Source organism: Corylus avellana, unplaced genomic scaffold, assembly GCF_965113065.1.
Source record: "Corylus avellana unplaced genomic scaffold, dhCorAvel1.hap1.2 HAP1_SCAFFOLD_234, whole genome shotgun sequence".
Classification (NCBI taxonomy): domain Eukaryota; kingdom Viridiplantae; phylum Streptophyta; class Magnoliopsida; order Fagales; family Betulaceae; genus Corylus; species Corylus avellana.
In genome coordinates, this window is record NW_028290616.1 from 1 (window position 1) to 17,555 (window position 17,555).

The 17,555-nt window shown below is 34.4% G+C and overlaps 2 protein-coding genes across 2 annotated transcripts; one reads left to right on the top strand and one right to left on the bottom strand.

Annotated features, from left to right (window-relative positions):
• Positions 1-157: 157 nt before the first annotated feature.
• Positions 158-7,403, top strand: LOC148582221 (lysine-specific demethylase JMJ21-like; the record flags this gene model as incomplete). Its single annotated transcript, XM_088512102.1, has 10 exons — positions 158-257; positions 362-916; positions 1,327-1,449; positions 2,350-2,430; positions 2,503-2,834; positions 2,961-3,218; positions 4,506-4,590; positions 4,709-4,934; positions 6,482-6,647; positions 6,730-7,403. Coding segments are annotated over 10 exons (2,065 nt in total), but the record flags the coding sequence as incomplete, so codon positions are not given.
• Positions 7,404-8,481: 1,078 nt separating this feature from the next.
• LOC148582222 (small ribosomal subunit protein eS6) lies at positions 8,482-10,963 on the bottom strand. Its single transcript, XM_088512103.1, has 6 exons — positions 10,866-10,963; positions 10,718-10,782; positions 9,666-9,723; positions 9,482-9,590; positions 9,074-9,346; positions 8,482-8,892 (listed from the first exon to the last, which is right to left on the bottom strand). The coding sequence occupies exons 1-6, from the start codon at positions 10,869-10,871 to the stop codon at positions 8,654-8,656; spliced, it is 750 nt and encodes a 249-aa protein (XP_088368229.1). The 5' UTR covers positions 10,872-10,963; the 3' UTR covers positions 8,482-8,653.
• Between the last annotated feature and the right edge of the window lie 6,592 nt (positions 10,964-17,555).

Genomic DNA, 17,555 nt, shown 5'->3' on the forward strand with positions numbered 1-17,555 from the left:
ATCAAACCCGTTCAATCATTAATTGGGGGTCTGCCTTTATGATTTTTCTGCCATGGATCATTTGTATCTCATACTATTGGCTGCATAAGATCTATCACGCTTTGTATTGCTTTACTGTGATTGAAATAACTTGCTAGGAGCAATTTCAATCATGTAGGTGGGCATTTTATCCACCAGGAAGAGTGCCCCTGGGAGCCACAGTACATGTGAATGAAGAAGATGGTGATGTCAATGTTGAGACTCCATCATCGCTGCAGGTATTTAATGTAGAAATTGTGGTACTTCATAATCATTCTTGTATTCTGTAGCATCTAGTTAATTTACCTTTATCAGATATTTTTGCTTTTCTTGTTGTGTACAGTGGTGGCTAGATTTTTATCCACTACTTGCTGATGAAGACAAGCCTGTAGAGTGTACCCAACTACCTGGGGAGACAATTTTCGTTCCGAGTGGATGGTGGCATTGTGTCTTGAATCTGGAAACAACTATTGCTGTAACACAAAATTTTGTGAATTCCAAAAACTTTGAATTTGCATGTTTGGATATGGCCCCTGGTTATCGCCATAAGGGAGTTTGCCGTGCTGGATTGCTTGCTCTTGAACAAGGCAGTTTTGAGGATGCAGATGATAGTTTCAATTACCCAGACCTGGCTAGGAAAGATAAGAGGGCCAGAATTCAGAAACCTGGAGATGGTCCAAATCATGAAAAAACTACCAACGGTGCCTCTAGAAGATATAATATGTGGAAACAAGGTTTTTCATATGATATAAATTTCTTATCCATGTTTTTAGATAAAGAGAAAGACCACTACATTCATCCATGGAGTGCAGGCAACTGCATGGGAAAACGAGAAATGAGAGACTGGTTATCCAAGCTTTGGGTTGGAAAACCAGGATTGAGAGAACTAATATGGAAGGTAATACTTTTCCTTGTTAGCTTATTCTTTATGTCCATCAAGTTGGAGTGAAAATTATTAAATACGGAAGCTAGTAGCAGTATTCAATAAAGATATTCCCATACTTTATGCCATAGGTTATCAACCTCTTTACAAGACAAATAATTGATATTTTTTGCTTAGGGTAATTATGACCAATGAGGCAGTTTGTTTCCTAGGAGATCCTCTTTAAGGCGTAACCTCTTTACACATCTTTCATGCCTCTTATATAGGCGAGTTCATTAACACAGTTTGCTATGCGCCTTTGTGATTTTACAAGTTCTTTCTGCTAGATTTTACTTTTTAGGAATTTGCCTTGTTGCTGAAATGAAGTGCCTGTTATTGTTTCTTCTCATCTCTGTTGCTTCATATTTTGCTATGATGTGTCTTAGGGAGCATGTCTCGCACTAAATGCAGACAAATGGTTAGAATGCCTGGCAAAAATTTGTGCCTTCCACAATTTGCCTTCTCCCACAGATGATGAGAGGCTTCCTGTTGGCACGGGTAGCAATCCTGTAAGTTGGTTTATCTATTTTTTAATTAATCATGGTTCTCAAAAGATACACGTATTAATTTGTTATATTTTAACTTACTGCTTCTATTTTGAGGTGTATTATTTCATGATGTAAAAAATATGGGAAATCAATCCAAGGACATCCTGGACCAATTCTTTTTAGTAAGAGATAAGTCCATGAAGTTCATTGGATGTTGTGACAAATTAATTTTTTGGATAGCAAAGAAGCAAGAAAGAACATAATAAAATAAGCCAGTCACACAGGACATTGTAGTTGATCAAAGTCAGCTAAAAAAGAAATTTAAGCTGTGGGACAAAACAATGTGCCAAGTCCCATTAGGAGAGAATCACGAAGTCAGTTAACACCCCAAATCCAAAGAGAAAAAGAAAACTGGAGGCCCCACTGACTTGACTTCACATTGAATGTGTTTTTGGGACCAACTAGCACAATTGGGGCTCATGACAGTCAGTGCTTTGAATCAGGTTGAGAATCTGATATCTGTTTGCATGTGCCACCAGATGATTGATAAATTTGATACTTGGCAATAAACAAAGGAATGATCAGCTAGCAATAAACAATTCTTGGCATTTGATTGTTTCTATCAACAAAGTAGAGGAGGTCATGACACATTGAATGAAGATTATGCTTCTGTGGCAAGTAGTTTGGTTGTCAGTTATGTGTAAGTCACAATGAACTAGGTGTGTTAACGTTAAGAATAAATGAGACCTAAATCACTTGGGTGCATTTTTTGAAGCTTCTTCATTATTTGTCCTTGTTGAATTTAGGTGGCTATACGCTGGTATAACATTACAAAACTGTATTATACAATACTAAATCAACTTATAATTCAGTTTTGGGACCAAAGAAGTTATGTTCTGACTCTGGTAATTTTCTCAACAGGTTTATCTCATGGAAAACACTGTAATCAAAATTTTTGTTGAAGGAGGGCTGGAAGCTTCAATTTATGGTTTAGGCACCGAGGTATGATCTTACTTATACTTTTGAATGATAACATCTTTTACACAAACCTAATATTTTACTGCATGTTAACAGCTTGAGTTTTACAATCTATTATGTAAAGTCAACTCCCCTCTGAAGAATCACATTCCTGATGTTTTGGCAAGTGGGATTCTTTACCTTGAAAATGGGTCTTATAAAGTTGTTTCTTGGGATGGAAAAGGAGTTCCTGATGTGATCGCTGAGAGCAATCTGAGTCCGGAAAATTGCAAAGTAGATGAATATCCTTTTGGTGTATGGAGCAAGAAACAATTAGAATACAGAAAAGCTGCGATTTCAATACATGAATCAATTGGTCCGGCAGGATGCACTAGTATATGGCCATACATTATAATAAAACGATGCAAAGGGAAGATTTTTGCTCAATTGTAAGTTACTAAGTGAAAAATAGTTTCTCTTTCTAGTTGAAATGCCACAAACTTTTGGATTTTAGGATATGCTAAAAGTAGCACAATTCAATAACGGGCCTTGACTTCATTATATTCTCTTTGCAGGAGAGATAGGCTGTCATGGGAAGATACACTAAGCTTAGCTTCTTTTTTGGGAGAGCAGCTCCGTAACCTTCATCTCTTGCCCCTTCCCCCTCTTAATCAGTCAATTTTTTCAGATATTGAGCTGAAATTGCAATTGCCCTTTACTAATGGTTGTATGGAGGCTGTTCCCAATAACTCAAAAATTCCAGCCGAATGGGAAATTTTCATCAGAACTTTAATGAGGAAGAAGAAGGATGTATCAAGTCGCTTGTCTAAATGGTATGCCTATGTCTTTCATATAAGAACATCTACCGGCAATTGTTAGCAAAAAATAATGAAGATATACCAAAAATGTGAGGCATAGATGGTTGTAGCTTTTATCTTGTGTCCGACACCCAGTGCCTGTGTTGGATACTGAGACTGCTGAGTGTGTTCAGTTTTTGGAGATTGTCATGTTGGGCAGTAGACACACTTCCACAGTAATTTTTATTATTATACTCATTAGTACCTATCTGTATATGATCATAGACACAGAACTCCCAAATATATTAATGAGGTACACCTTTGCCTGTGGAGCTTTTGTAATTATGCTTCCAAATGTGAAGTTGTGTTTCTGAAAACTGATTTTAAAATTTCTTGACAAAAACCCTTTGTGTGTGTGCATAGGCTAATTTACTCTTTTTTGGGTGGCTTATATATTTATGTTTTGTGCATGCTTGTAGAAAAATCATAGAAAGTAGATTGAGCAATAAATATTGTTTGCTAATAATCTAACAAAAAGGCATCTTTGCTTTTCGACATTTATTGCAGAAAATAAAGATGGGCACATCTTGTTGAAAAGTATCTTACATGCCAATTGTCCTTAAGAAGTGTCCTATATATTATAGCTTTTAATTGAGCAAGTTTGCTCGGTTCTGGTCATTATATCCATATGTTCTTGATGGTAATTAGTCTAACTTAGTGGATTCTGTAGGAAAAGGTTCGATAACTGGATACCTTCTTGCTGTAGGAGTCTTCAGTTCTATCTTTAGATTTTGCTAGTCAAGGCATTGGCTTTTTGTGCTTGATAGTAACAGCCCGACTGTTGTTACATGTCTGAATATCCTAATTAGTGCTTTTATCAGGTTGTGGCTGTGAAAATTGCATGGGTTTGTAAAATTTTGAGTGCTTAATTAAAGAGATACTGTGTTTCAACCAAATTCATAGGTAAAGTAGTGCTTTGATAGGTGACCTTATATTTGGCATACCTACTTTTTATGTCTTTCAATCAAATATATCTAGGGCAAAAACCTGAGATTTTTCTAGTATCTTTTCTTGTTAGTCCATGGTTGTGCATATAACAATGCATCATATTGTTCCCTGATCTGCAAGATACTTATTCTGTACTGCTGAAGATCTAGTTTTACTTACAACTTGATATCTGTTTCTTGAATCCTTGTGATATTTCTTAGATGGTGATGATAATGATGGTTTATATATTGGCATGAAAATTGAGCTGCATTTGTGCATTTTATAAATGAAATCATAGAGTTGAGACCTCTGATATACTTTTGTTGCACATTGTAGGGGCGATCCGATTCCTAACACACTGATAGAGAAAGTTGATGAATACATCCCAGATGATTTTGCGAAGTTGCTTAATGTATTTGAGGTCTCTTGCCCATCCTACCAATTTGATTCGTTATTACAGAACATTTTTTATCGACATGTCCTTTGATAGATTAGTCTCTATTTGTGACTAACACAGTCTTACTTCTATTTGACTTCAGGGTGAAAATGGCCTAAATAAAGTTTGTAAACCTTGCTCTTGGATACACTCAGATATTATGGATGATAATATTCACATGGAATCAAGGTTGGTTAGTTTGTTCTTGAGTGAAAAGGCCAAAGATGCTGGCCTGGAGGATGATGACCCTATGAATGGCTATGATGAAGGTGGAAGGGGAAAATCATGGTGCCCTAGCCACATTCTTGATTTCAGTGATCTTTCGTTAGGTTAGTGCTTTCATTTACTCAATTAAACTTCCATGTATTGGATATGCACTTGTTCTAGTGTAGGCTTCTTTAATCATGATTAGCATAGAGCTGAGTATGGACCTGATGACATGACAGATTTTGATTCAATTCGATAAAAATGTTTATGGGAAATCTTAGAAATATATGATAATTGGGTCAAATAAAGATTCTATTTTTGCATGACAATGTCGGGCAGGGTACATACTGGGGGAAAAGGGAATATAAACTATAAACTTTTAAATATTGTAGCCTACTGCTCAAATCTTAACCGCAGTCTGCTGGCTGCTTTTACTTCAGACAGTTTCTGACCTATTTCTGGGACATTCTTTCAATTATCTCGATGTATATTCCATAGAAGTATTGTGTAATGTACATATACCCTGTGCATGTCTGTATATTTGTGTAAATATTTTTGCTCGTTTTGCTGACACTCAGCTCTCTATATCTGGTTCTTTTATGTGATTCAATTAATTTTGATTATGAGACCTTAATTAGGTTTAATGCTAATCTTTAATGGTGTTCTTGGACTGTTAATTGTTTTTTGTATTGTTTTTCATTAGTATTCAGACTATGTACACATTTTTTCATCCTTTTCTATTCACTAAAACTTATGGTTTTTTAAAATGTTTTCATCCATTTTTTTTTTTTTTTTTAAATAGTGTTTGTGCAAATTTCCAATATATAAATATGATTTAATTTCTTGCTAAACAGTACAGGTGGGGCGGTATGACATTAATTACTTCAATTTCATGTTTACAGTATATACTTGGATTTATTTTTCATTATTTCCTAGTTCTTCGTTATAATTACTTTTTGTATGAGTTTCAATATGTGGGTTGTATGTGGTTCTTAACTGTTAACTTTATTTCTTTTTTCTGAAACTGTATGCTTCTTCATGAAAATTGAGGCTTCATATTTTAAGTTCTTTTAGGTCTCTTAGATTCTTTTTTTACGAACCAATCTTTTACCATACAGATTTGTTTTACATAGATGATAGTATTCAATTCTCATGCATTTTTGAGTCGTAATATGTGAAAATGTTAGCCCTGCTAGTCTTCCCCTCTTTCACCCTTTCGTTCTCCCCCTAGATCTGCTTGTGCTAAATGATCCTAGCATATCATTATTCATGGCAGACAAAGTCATCTCATTAAAAGAAACAATACAGAGATTTTGTATTGGTTTAGACACCAATGGCCTAAACTGGTTTTTCCAATTATTGTCGGCTAAGCTGTTGGCCACATGAGCAACTTCTGCGGTAGGATATGTATAGTATGCTACTGCCTTATGACACAAATATAACAGAGCTACAGTACAAGACCACAGGTTGCTTTATAGCATGACTTACAAATTTAGTTCGTCTTGTATGCTTTGATATATTTGTGTTCATAGGATAATGTGAGTGCAAAATATTGTCAAAAGTATGAACCATAAATTTAGGGGAACAAAGTGAGATATTTCTAGAGTCATGGGGTTATGAAGCATGACTTATGTATTGGTGTCAAACTGATTCATTATTGTTTTTGCAGGAGATCCTATTTTTGATTTGATCCCCATATATTTAGACATATTTAGAGGCGACCAGAGGCTCCTTAAGCAATTTTTAGAAAGCTATAAACTTCCTTTAGTAAAAATGCCACAGCATGAATCAGAGGAGGGTGGTGAGAAAGTTGGACGACTTTCATACCTTGCCATGTAAGTAAATGGTCTCTCTATGTATTTGAACAACGTCATATTTTCAGTGGTGGGATTCATTTGGATGTTTTCTTGGACATAGGTGCTATTGTATTTTGCATGACGAGAATATTTTGGGAGCCATCTTCGACATATGGAATGAACTCAGAACGGCAAAGTCGTGGGAAGAAGTTGAGCTGGCAGTATGGGGAGAGTTAAATAATTACAAAGGCTTTCCCTGATCGTTGTCTGCAACTCTAAACTTTGGATGCCATGTCTCTGCTAAATTTATGTCATTTCTAATACGCATAGAAAATTCGGGCACAGCAATATGCTAGAGTTTATAATGTAATTGGTCTCATTCAATCCTCATTTTCAACAAAGAAAGTAATTAGAAAGAAAAAGAAAAAAAAAAAAAAAGACTTGTATTTCATAATAATGTATTTATTCATTGAGTCGCTTATAGAGTTGTTAAAGACACAAGAAAGAAAGGAAGAAAAAAAGACGTATATTTCATAATAATGTATTTATTCCTTCAGTCGCTTATAGAGTTGTAAAATTGTCTTTATTGCAACCATAACTGGTTTGATTGAAATTTTAATCAACAGAAAGGGTGTGTCCTAATTCCTTCTTGATAAAGCGTGTCATTGAAGTGAAAAAAAAATTATATTTCAGTGTTTCAATCCTCGTGATTTACCTCATTTCGACTATAAACTTCAGTTTTAAAATTTTTTATTTTAATTCCTGAGCTTTATGTTAGTTTCAATTTAAGACTTTCATTCACTTTTTTGTCAGATAAATAACAAAAAAAAATTATACCCCTAAGAAGTTTTCTTTTTGGGTCTGGGTAAGGCCAGTAAAAAAAAAAAAAAAAAAAAAAAAGCAATTTTTAATGCAAATTTTCTAAACAAATTTATTTATTTGCCTTTTTGTTAAGTTAGGAGGTGATGGCCTTGCCGAAACACTGCATAAGGCATTTATTTATTTTAAATTTCTTTTATCTTAGTAGCAAAACTGTATTATAACGTCATTTCTATTATTACGTCTGTCTTGTATTAGAATTGATCTAAAGCTCGAGTCTTAAAAGAAGAAGATATATACACACACAACTTTTTAAAATTATTCCTTGTGGTTTTAAATTTATCTGAGAGAAATCTGGTATGTTTGGTGAGATTATTGAGGTCTTGTGTGTTCTTTTGGTTGGTATTTGCGATGCTTGTGATTGGAGTGGTCCCGATAAATTTTGCTCAGTTTTCATTAATTAAAATTTTATTTCGTTAACTATTGGAGTGGTACCCGATATTTCCTACCATAATTAGCGTAATTCTAAGCATGATAATCGCCTAATTAACGTATTGTTATTTTAGGTAAATGTTAGTACCTCCCTTTAATTTTTAAGGTCTAAATGCCATGATACGGATACCTAGTAATTTTGCCTACTCTTAACTTCAATCTGTCCCCGATACCTAGTAATAATAGCTGCTTCATTGAAGTGACACCGTTCTGCAAGATTGCTTCTGATCTCTATTTCGGAGGTCCATGAGACCTTTTATGAAACTCAATATCTGAGTTGACGCTCAGCTGTTGACTAGATAATAGCATTATTCCTATACACAAAAGTAAATATCATTGAACGAAATCATCGAGTTAAGGCTCACAACAACTTCAAGCCCAGTGAAGATCATGCCGGACAATAGGGCGGTTAACAGCCCCGAGAGAACTTCTTGCCAGGTTAAGGTTCACTCTCAACAATGTAAATTCAAGTGAAGATGGGAAAAACAGGAGACGGACATAACTATAACCTAGTGTTTAAAATAGAAAAATAAGATTAAAGAACTAAATCACGATGCAACAATTAAAAAACAATCCAATATAAGAAACCATAAATATGTCAGCGACATCAATTGAAAAGCAAAGCATTAAAGATGCTTCTAACAAAGCAATCATAAAAGTATTTCAGAATACTAGAAAATTTCAATGATATCCATCTTATAACCAAAATTTAATGTCTTTGCGAGAGCGTGGACCTATGCTGCAATAGATGGCTTAGATGCAGCAGAGAGCCTGGACCTTTTCTTGGCCAAGCTCTCACTACGACGATCTCTTTGCTCCTTCAGCCTTGAGGCAAGGAGCTTCTGGTACTCAGCAGCCTCTGACTTGGCCTTAGCAATTCTCTTCTTCTTGTCTGCAATTCTTGCACGCTTCCTCTGCAAGGTCAATGGAGTGACCAACCTCTGAATCTTGGGAGCTTTACTTACTTTCTTCCCTGCCAATCGCAGAAGCAGAGCATTGAGTTTAACAATTATAGAAAACATACAGCTGATAATTATAGCAACTGTATTACAAATTGAACCTTCTCAATCCATTTTAAAAGCCTTAACAAGCAAGGAAAAATATTCACAAGCTCTTCTGCCCAATGAATTCAATCCTGAAATTAGGAAGCTTACCAGCTTTGTTGGTAAAAGATCTACGGTAAGTGTTCACATACTTGCGAACATCATCCTCCTTTGAGAGATTGAAAAGTTTACGGATCTTTGACGCCCTCTTCGGACCTCTCATTCTTGGTTTCTCAGTGTCAGTCAGACCAGGAAGATCATGATCACCCTTCTTCACAATAACCAAGTTCAGAACAGAAAGATCTGGGCTGACGATGCATCCACGCACAGACTTCCTCCTACGCTCTCCATTGCGCCTACCATACCCACGGAAGCAAGGAGTTCCTGGCCAGAAAAATTCAAATAGTCCTTATCACTGTTCTCTGAGACAATCTAACATGTGTCCTAGCAAAATGCGTTTAATGACTATTTAAATTTTAGTAAAAATAGTAAGCACTGAAAACAGAAATTTTGGCCAACCTCGCCGAAGCAAGAGACGGACACGGCCTGGAGTTAACACTCCCTGCTTCATGGGGAATCCTTGCTTGTCACAGCCTCCCATGATTTTGAAAACATAGCCCTTAAATTCCTGTCAAACAAACGTTTTGAGAAATTTAGAAGACTCAATAGGATTTGGGAAATGCAGAACATTGTCAGTGCATACCTCTCCAAGAGAATCTCCATTGACTTCCTGTGAAATCCTCTTGTCAAAAAATGCCCGTCTAAAAGGTCAAAGAAAGAGAACAGAATATCCTCAGGTATCATAAAGAGAAACATTAGTTAAAAGAAATTTGCTATTTTAATTGACTGTACTAGTGATATTCCACTCATTACAAAATTTGACATTTGGCCACAAGGCTAACTTAAGAAGTTGTCAATCCAAGCAAATCATTGCCTACAAGTTTAGAAAACGCCATATCAATCAAACATAAAGCATGGTAAATAAAAGCTGGGCTGCTTACAACAGATGCTTCAAACCAAAGATTTCTCTACTAGTTAGTAAAATTTGTGAACAACTCTTGATGAATGACACTAAACTCATTAGTCTCTTTCTATAATCAAACAAATTAAATATTAAAGAAAAAATACCACAGGAACCACTCATGCACATTGGGGGAGTGTAGAGTGCTCATCCTATAAAGGTACATAAATAATCAAGTCATTAAATGTTTTCAGCACCTTTTTTTTTCAAAGTAATATAAGATCTACTAATAATTCAAATTTTTCATCAAAATATTTGCAAAGGAAAATACTATATATTTGCCTGCAAAATCTTCATAGTTATGCTTACTGTTAACATTAATTAAGCTCATACTTCAATCCCAAGAATTAATAGTGATATCCAATTATATACACAAGACCCCAAATTTCAATAGACGCAGGCTTGCATATTTCTGTGTTTATACCCATACAAGAATGTCTGTCATATTATGCGAGAACAATCAAATGTGCCCAAGCCTATGAACTTTATGAGACAGCCAAACTTCTCCATACTATTGTACTGTCTGGTTTATTTATATCATGATAACGTAAGGTTAGATCCAACTGGGCCAAAATTGTCTGATTCATAGGATTCAACAATTGAAAGAAACAGATTCATCTTTAGCGTGAAAACTATGATCAAATAGAAACCCAAGTTAACATGTAAACAAAAGATTTAATTTTTAGTAAATGTGTGTTTGTGTGTGCGTGAGCGAGAGCGAGAGAGGAACTAACAGCTTCTGGTCATCGTCGATTTCCAGCTTCTTTTGGCATCCCGTAGTCGGGTTTGCGATGTTGAACTGCAAAACCACAAAGAACGCCAGATTCAGTGAGAGAGAGAAAGAGAGAGAAGAGAGAGAGATTTAGGCGTTGAGATAGAAACCTTCATGATGAGAGCTTGAGTCGCTGAGGCCGGGTCGAGCAGAGGCGCCGCTTCTCTTTGCTGCAAATGAAGATACAAAGAGGTGTACTCCTTTTAGGGTTTTGTAGGATGTCGATTTATTGATTTTTTTATTTTTTATTTTTTCCTTGGACCAATGTGGCCAATGCCCACGGAGTCCGGCTGCAGCTTAGATGGGCCCAGCCCATCGAACGGATTAAGTTCAGCACTATGAAGCCCAGTGGGAATTTTGGTTTCAGAATTACCATATGAGAATTACTAGTCAGGTCTTGTATAAAGTATGTATTTTCTACCCTCCAATAAAAACCGACACCTAAATTTTTTTCACAAATAACCAAAAGCATGTCCACACACGATCAAACCAGTCCAATTCAAAAGAAACCCTTCTGTTTTTCGATTGAATGCATCAACTCATTGGACAGCAGTGAAGACATTAAGTAGTAATAACTTTAAAAGCATACCAGCTTGTTAAATAGACCGCTTCTAACCGTATTTTTGGAATAATTCTTATATCTTGTTCTTTTTTTTCTTTGGTTAAAGATCAATAGTGGGAAAGACCCACATTTGTTCCATTTTTCCCACTCTCCCGCTTTGATTTTTTTCTTCTTTTTTTTTTTTTTAAATGCATAATCTCATTCAAGAAAAACAACGGCCACCCTCAACTTTCGTTTGAAGCGATTGGGTCTTTGCTATCCATTTAAAATTGCAATCTTTTTGTTTTTTTTTTCTTTTGTCTACTGAAACAAGTTCTGTGAGCGTCCACTATATTTAGGCTAGAGACTAAAATTCTATGCTAAAACCAATTATTATCAATTTTTTTCCAAACCTTGTATAAATAAACTCACCGAATCTGGAACTAAGTCTGGAACAGAGATAGAGATGATCATCTTTAAGGCTATTAGATGCATATAGAATTAAGCATTGAAGGTGACCTTCGTTTCTCTTGGCTGTTGCAAGAGAGGGTTTCTCTTGAATCATGAGTGGGAGAGCGTTGATTGTGTGTGGACTTGCTCTATATTATTCGTGAGAAAAGTTGAGGTGTCATTTTTCTATTGAATGGTATAAAAAAAGGGTTTTACACCATATGATGGTAGGGGCTTTTTATATATATATATATACTTTAATTTTCAACTCAAGCACCTATCAAAATGAAACCTGACATTTTGTCATAGCCGTATCGTGCCGCTTCAGCTCTATGTTGTATTAAAAACTCTTTTACATTGCTCCCACATGCTATTTCTGATTCCTACTTCTTTAGGGTTTAGGGTATAAAATAATTTATATATAAAATAGAGCCAATGGACAAGCCTTTTTTCTAGACATGAGTAAACTTAATTATTTTTGCCCAAATATGCAAATTTAGCTATTTATATACTACAACACACAAAATATTCAAAAGATGGAGAGGGCCGGGACAAATACTGGGAGCTTCGGAGTGTAGACTCCAAAAGTACAGCCCTCCCTTAGATAGACTCTAGAACTCTCATAAAAAATAAAAAAATAATAAAAATAAAAACATCATATGCTTAAGAACACAACAATTTTTTGTGCGTGGGAGACTATATATCTCCCATGCACAAAAAAATAAAACTAAAAATTAAAAAAATATATTATTATTTGAACAATCCCTTATTCCCTTCCCACCAAGTTACCAAAAACATTAAGGGTAGGCAAATTAACCGTTTACTGCCTACTGACCGTCACCGACTGGCAACCAACTTTTGACGGCGAAATAAAAATATTATTTCGACGTCGATTCGGTTTGATAGGCGATAGAAATATTTTTTTTGTCAATTAAACTGAATTTTCAAGTGAAATTTGAATTTTATCCAGTAAGTTTCCTTACTCTTGTGTCCATTTCTAGGCTATTCTATGAGGGGTTTCAAGTTTTCTCTACACGGATCTTCCGTTTTCATTTGAGGTCGATGTCTACAATCTACCGTTGTATTCATTTTAGGCCGAATTCGTTTCAACATGAGGATATTGAAGGATTTCATAAATATTACTGACTAGCAAAACAGGTACCTAGCAGGTACTCGTTTATCATATGCATGTTTTTTTATAATAAAGTTTTAGATAATTCATGCATCTAATCTAAAACCTTATTATAAAAAAAAAAATATGCATAGAATAAACAGGTACCTGCCAAGCACCTGTTTTGCCAGCCTAGGCCGAATTTGAGGCTGATGTTTATAATCGGTATGCAAATTGGAGAACCAATTACGATGTTTTAAGTTATATCATGAATTGATAGTGCTCAAATTTAAGACATTTGCCTCAAATTGAGCCTAATATTTATGAAATCCTTCTAGATCCTCATGTTGAAACGAATACGGCAATAGATTGTAGACATCGGCCTTTAATGGAAACTGAAGATCCGCCTAAAATCCTGCTAGATCTTTTGCTAAAAGCAACCACAAACAGAAACAATAAAAATTAACCACCAATCAATACAAAAAATTTATATTGAAGAGTTAAAGAAGAGAATCGCATTAGAGTTGACGATTGGAATTCCCTGTTGAAATTCGGCCTCAAATAAAAATGGAAGATCCGCCTGAAATCATGCCAGATCCTCATTCTGAAAGCCAACACAAACAGGAACAATAGAAATTAACTACCAATAAATACAAAAAATATATATTGAAGAGTTAAAGAAGATAAAATAGAACCGCATTAGTGTTGACGACTGGAATTACCTGCTGAAATTCAGTCGGCGGCATATTGTCCAGCTGAATTCCAGCCATATCGGCATCGACTTCATATGGAAACAGAAGATTCACATCCGTGTCATTTTGAAATACCTGAAATCTCAACACATCCTAAAACATCAGATAATGACGGGAGGTTGATTTACACTATAGCTTGTTTCAACATCAAAGCTATCAATGTCAAAAAGTAAGTGGTCTTCAGGAAGCAAGTAGTCAACAAGAAACACATTTTCAAGAGGAAGCAGATTTTCACCAGCATGCTGGTTTGCCCGGGGAAGCTCGTTTTTCCCTCGCTTTCTTCTAAGTTGTGCATTTCTAGAAAAAATTGGAGAGTTCGAGTTTAGTGGTGGTTTTACAAACAAGTTATATAGCATGCATTTATCAATCGTTGAAGTAGGTTGAACTTCATGATGGATGAGAGCTTGAGTCGTTGAAGCCGGGTCTGAGCAGAGGCGCCACTTTGCAACAAATGAAGATGACAAAGAGGAAGTGTGTGCACTGCGTTTTAGTGTTTTGTAGGATACGCGAGTTTTTTTTTTTTTTTTTTTTATTTTTTTATTTTTTTTTCTGGGACCAATGTGGCCAATGCCCAAGGCCCCAAACCATTACAAATGGAGTCCAACTGAAGCTTATTAGATGGGCCAAGCCCATCGAACGGATTATCCCTCAGTTGAGCACTATCAAGCCCAGTGGGAATTTTGGTTTCAGTAGTAATACATATTATATTTTCTCTCTTCTAATTTTTTGGATAATGCTAATATCATAATGACTTTCTTATCTAAAAAGGTAATACAAATACAGAAAATCTGAATTGTGGATGTGAATTCTTTTCTAAAAAGGTAGGATTCCACATTTCCTGTTGGCTTTTAGGTCGAAGAATGTTTTATTTCTATTAAATGGCAAGAATGCCCACATATATGTTTTTATTAATAAGGCGCTATATTTTTTCATGCTTGTTTTTATTTGAGTAAAGTTCATATACTCCTTAAACTATCACTTAATTGACAATGTTCACCCAAACTTTCAATTGTGACAATGTTCTCTCCAAACTACCGAAACATTGTTAGTGTTCCCCAGTGACGAAACTACCTTTAGTAAAATGAAAACAAAAAATACTAAAACTTTTAAGAAAAAAAAAAATCATTTTTTATAAGAACAAAATTAAAAAATTTCAATTTTTTTTTTTTATAATAAAAATTGAAAATTTTGTTTTTGTTTTTATTTTTATTTTTATTTTATAATTTTTTAAAATAAAAATTTCCTTTAAAAAAATGAAAATTTTTTGTTTTAAAAAATAAAATTTAAAATCATTTTTTAAAAATTAAAATTTCCATTTAAAAAAAATTAAAATTTTTTGTTTAAAAGTTTTTTTTTTAAATATTAATTAACTAATTAATTATTTTTTTCTCTCGAATTTATAGGTGTATTTTTGTTGTATTGGAAATATATAGGAACATTTTTTATCTTTTTGCTATTCTTGGGGTGGACATTGACAATGTTTTGGTAGTTTGGGGGGGAACGGAGCCATAGCTTGGGATAGGTAGGGGCCAAAGGCCAAAAATTTTAGTGGGTATGGGCCAATAGGGAAAAAAAAAATTACCTTATAATTTTTTTTTTTACCATATAAATATTTTTTTTCCTTTGATTGGGGGGCCATGCCCTACACCAGCCACCCCCAGTTCCGTCCATGTTTGAGGGGAACATTGTCATGATTAAAAAATTAGAAGAACATTGTCAATTGGGTGGTAGTTTGAAGGGTATGTGGACTTTACACTTTTTGTTTTAGTTGGATATTCTAACGGTGATATAAGAAAAGTTGGACTCTGAGATTTTTGTTATGATTATTTTTTAATACTACTTTTTGGGCTTGATTATGACCATTTGTAAAATTAGTGTACAAAAGTGATGAATTATTTTATTAAAAAAAAATGAAAATGAACATAAAATCTGTATATAAAAGTGATAAACTATTATCGCACAAAAAATTGAAAAATGAATAGATTTTATTTGGTTATAAATAAAAAAAAATAAAGAAACTAGATTAAATCGTATAGACAATTTATGTACTAAGAAATGAAAGAAAATCACCGTTTACATATAGTTTTCTTCCATGTCATTTTTAGTTTAATTTCCAAATAATTTTGTATCAAATAGCCTTATGCATTTTAAGAGAAAAAAAAAAAAAAAAGCTTAGGAGCAAACCAAATATATGAGACTCATATTCCTTAGAATTCTATCATATTCCTAATAATTTCAAATCGTAAAAATAGTCATATTCTTAAGGCAATTGTCAAGGTCAATTGAGATGCTACAGTAGACATACATAATAAGAATATGAGTATAGGAGTGATTGTACGTGATTCTATGGGAGAGGTGTTGGCTATCTTGCAATTTCCAAAAGGTAATATTATTGACCCAGTTGTAGCTAAATATGTTGTTGCTTTACAGGCAATTATTTTTGCTAAAGAGATGGGGTGGAATAAGGTGGAGCTAGAAGGAGATACGTTACAAGTAGTGCAGGCTTTACTGAAAGAGGGGCAAAATTGGTGTCGCTATGGTCAAGTAATTGACGATGCTTGAATTATGTTGCAATCTCTTATACAAAGTAGAGTCTCTCATGTTCGACGAGAAGTGAACGAAGCAGCTCATAAGCTTGCAAAGAGTGCACTCACAATTATGAAATAAGTTATTCATATAGAAGAAGCCCCTTAATATGCTTTTGATATTGTAATGGCTGAACGTATTGTTCAAAGTATTCATCAAATGATTGAACGGTTTTTTTTTTTTAAAAAAAAAAATCAGATATTTATAAGAATATAGATACCCAAAAAAAATGTTAGATTCTACCAACCAAACACCTTCAAAGACAGACCCGTGTATAGATCAAAGATTTTTTTTTTCTACGCAATAATGTTGTGGATGTCTACTATGATCATTTCGATGGATGGGTTTGGTTTTAAATGTGGTGAATGATAGTGACAAAATCGCCTTCAAAAATGATATTTAATTGTCCTTTTATGCTTGCTTCTGAGGCCAAATGGGGCACTTCTAAGGGTCTAGGCATTGCTGTATCTTTCAAAAATGGTCCCAAAAATTATAATGAGGGTGTCATCATCTTCTCTTCTCTGATCATTGGATCAAATTTTTTTTTTTTTTTGAGGAAATTGTTAGGGACAGGAGATCACGTGTCATGATATGAGTGTGTGCTAACAATCGCGGTGTTTTCTATATATTTTGTTAATTCAATTTACTAGTTTGAAATTGAAAAATATTATTTTATATTTTATAATTTTTCTTTCAATATATTCAGCGGACATGACATGTCGATAAATAATATCAATAGCATTTAGAGCCGAATATGTGTTTGGTTAATGATGTGCTTTTAAGTTATGGTGATGGGAGGCCATGGTTAAGATATTATAAACAACTTGAGAGTAGTGACAGCTCATGAAAAGGTGTTTAGATTTTTGTCTTTTGAGTTGCATATAAGAGATATGACATGTCTTTCTCCACCCCCAGCCACCAACCATGGAAGCTAACAAACAGCCGTTTATGGCCCCTCCACGTGGAATCCCAAAATTGAGTTTTGAAAAAGGCTAAAAAACTTTGCGCAAATTATTTTGGGGACCTTGGATTTACTCGCGATAGATTATTCTAGCAAAAGTCAAGAATTTTAAGTGAAACAAAGAAGATCTATTTTACTGTTAAGATTTTGATTTTATTGCATCTAATGGTATATATGGTAACCAATTATTTAAAAATTTGTGAGAAGCTTTTGCTCGAATTTGGAGCCAGGATAAGGAACGGAAAAAAAAAATGGCGAGAGCAGAACATAAATGTTAATATATCAACTCATTGATTCAAACCGAGTCTAACAAGAAACATGATCCTCTCAATTTTAAATGAACTAAAAAATATTTAATTAGATATATTTGAAAGATATTAGTCTTTTCACTTTTTAAAG

What these genes read in the sequence shown, in the direction of transcription:
- LOC148582222 (XM_088512103.1), bottom strand. An exon ending in ATCGACGATGACCAGAAGCT is followed by an intron (nt 9,724 to 10,717) that starts GTTAGTTCCTCT and finishes TTGACCTTTTAG; the next exon opens with ACGGGCATTTTTTGACAAGA. An exon ending in ATCTTTTACCAACAAAGCTG is followed by an intron (nt 8,893 to 9,073) that starts GTAAGCTTCCTA and finishes TGCGATTGGCAG; the next exon opens with GGAAGAAAGTAAGTAAAGCT.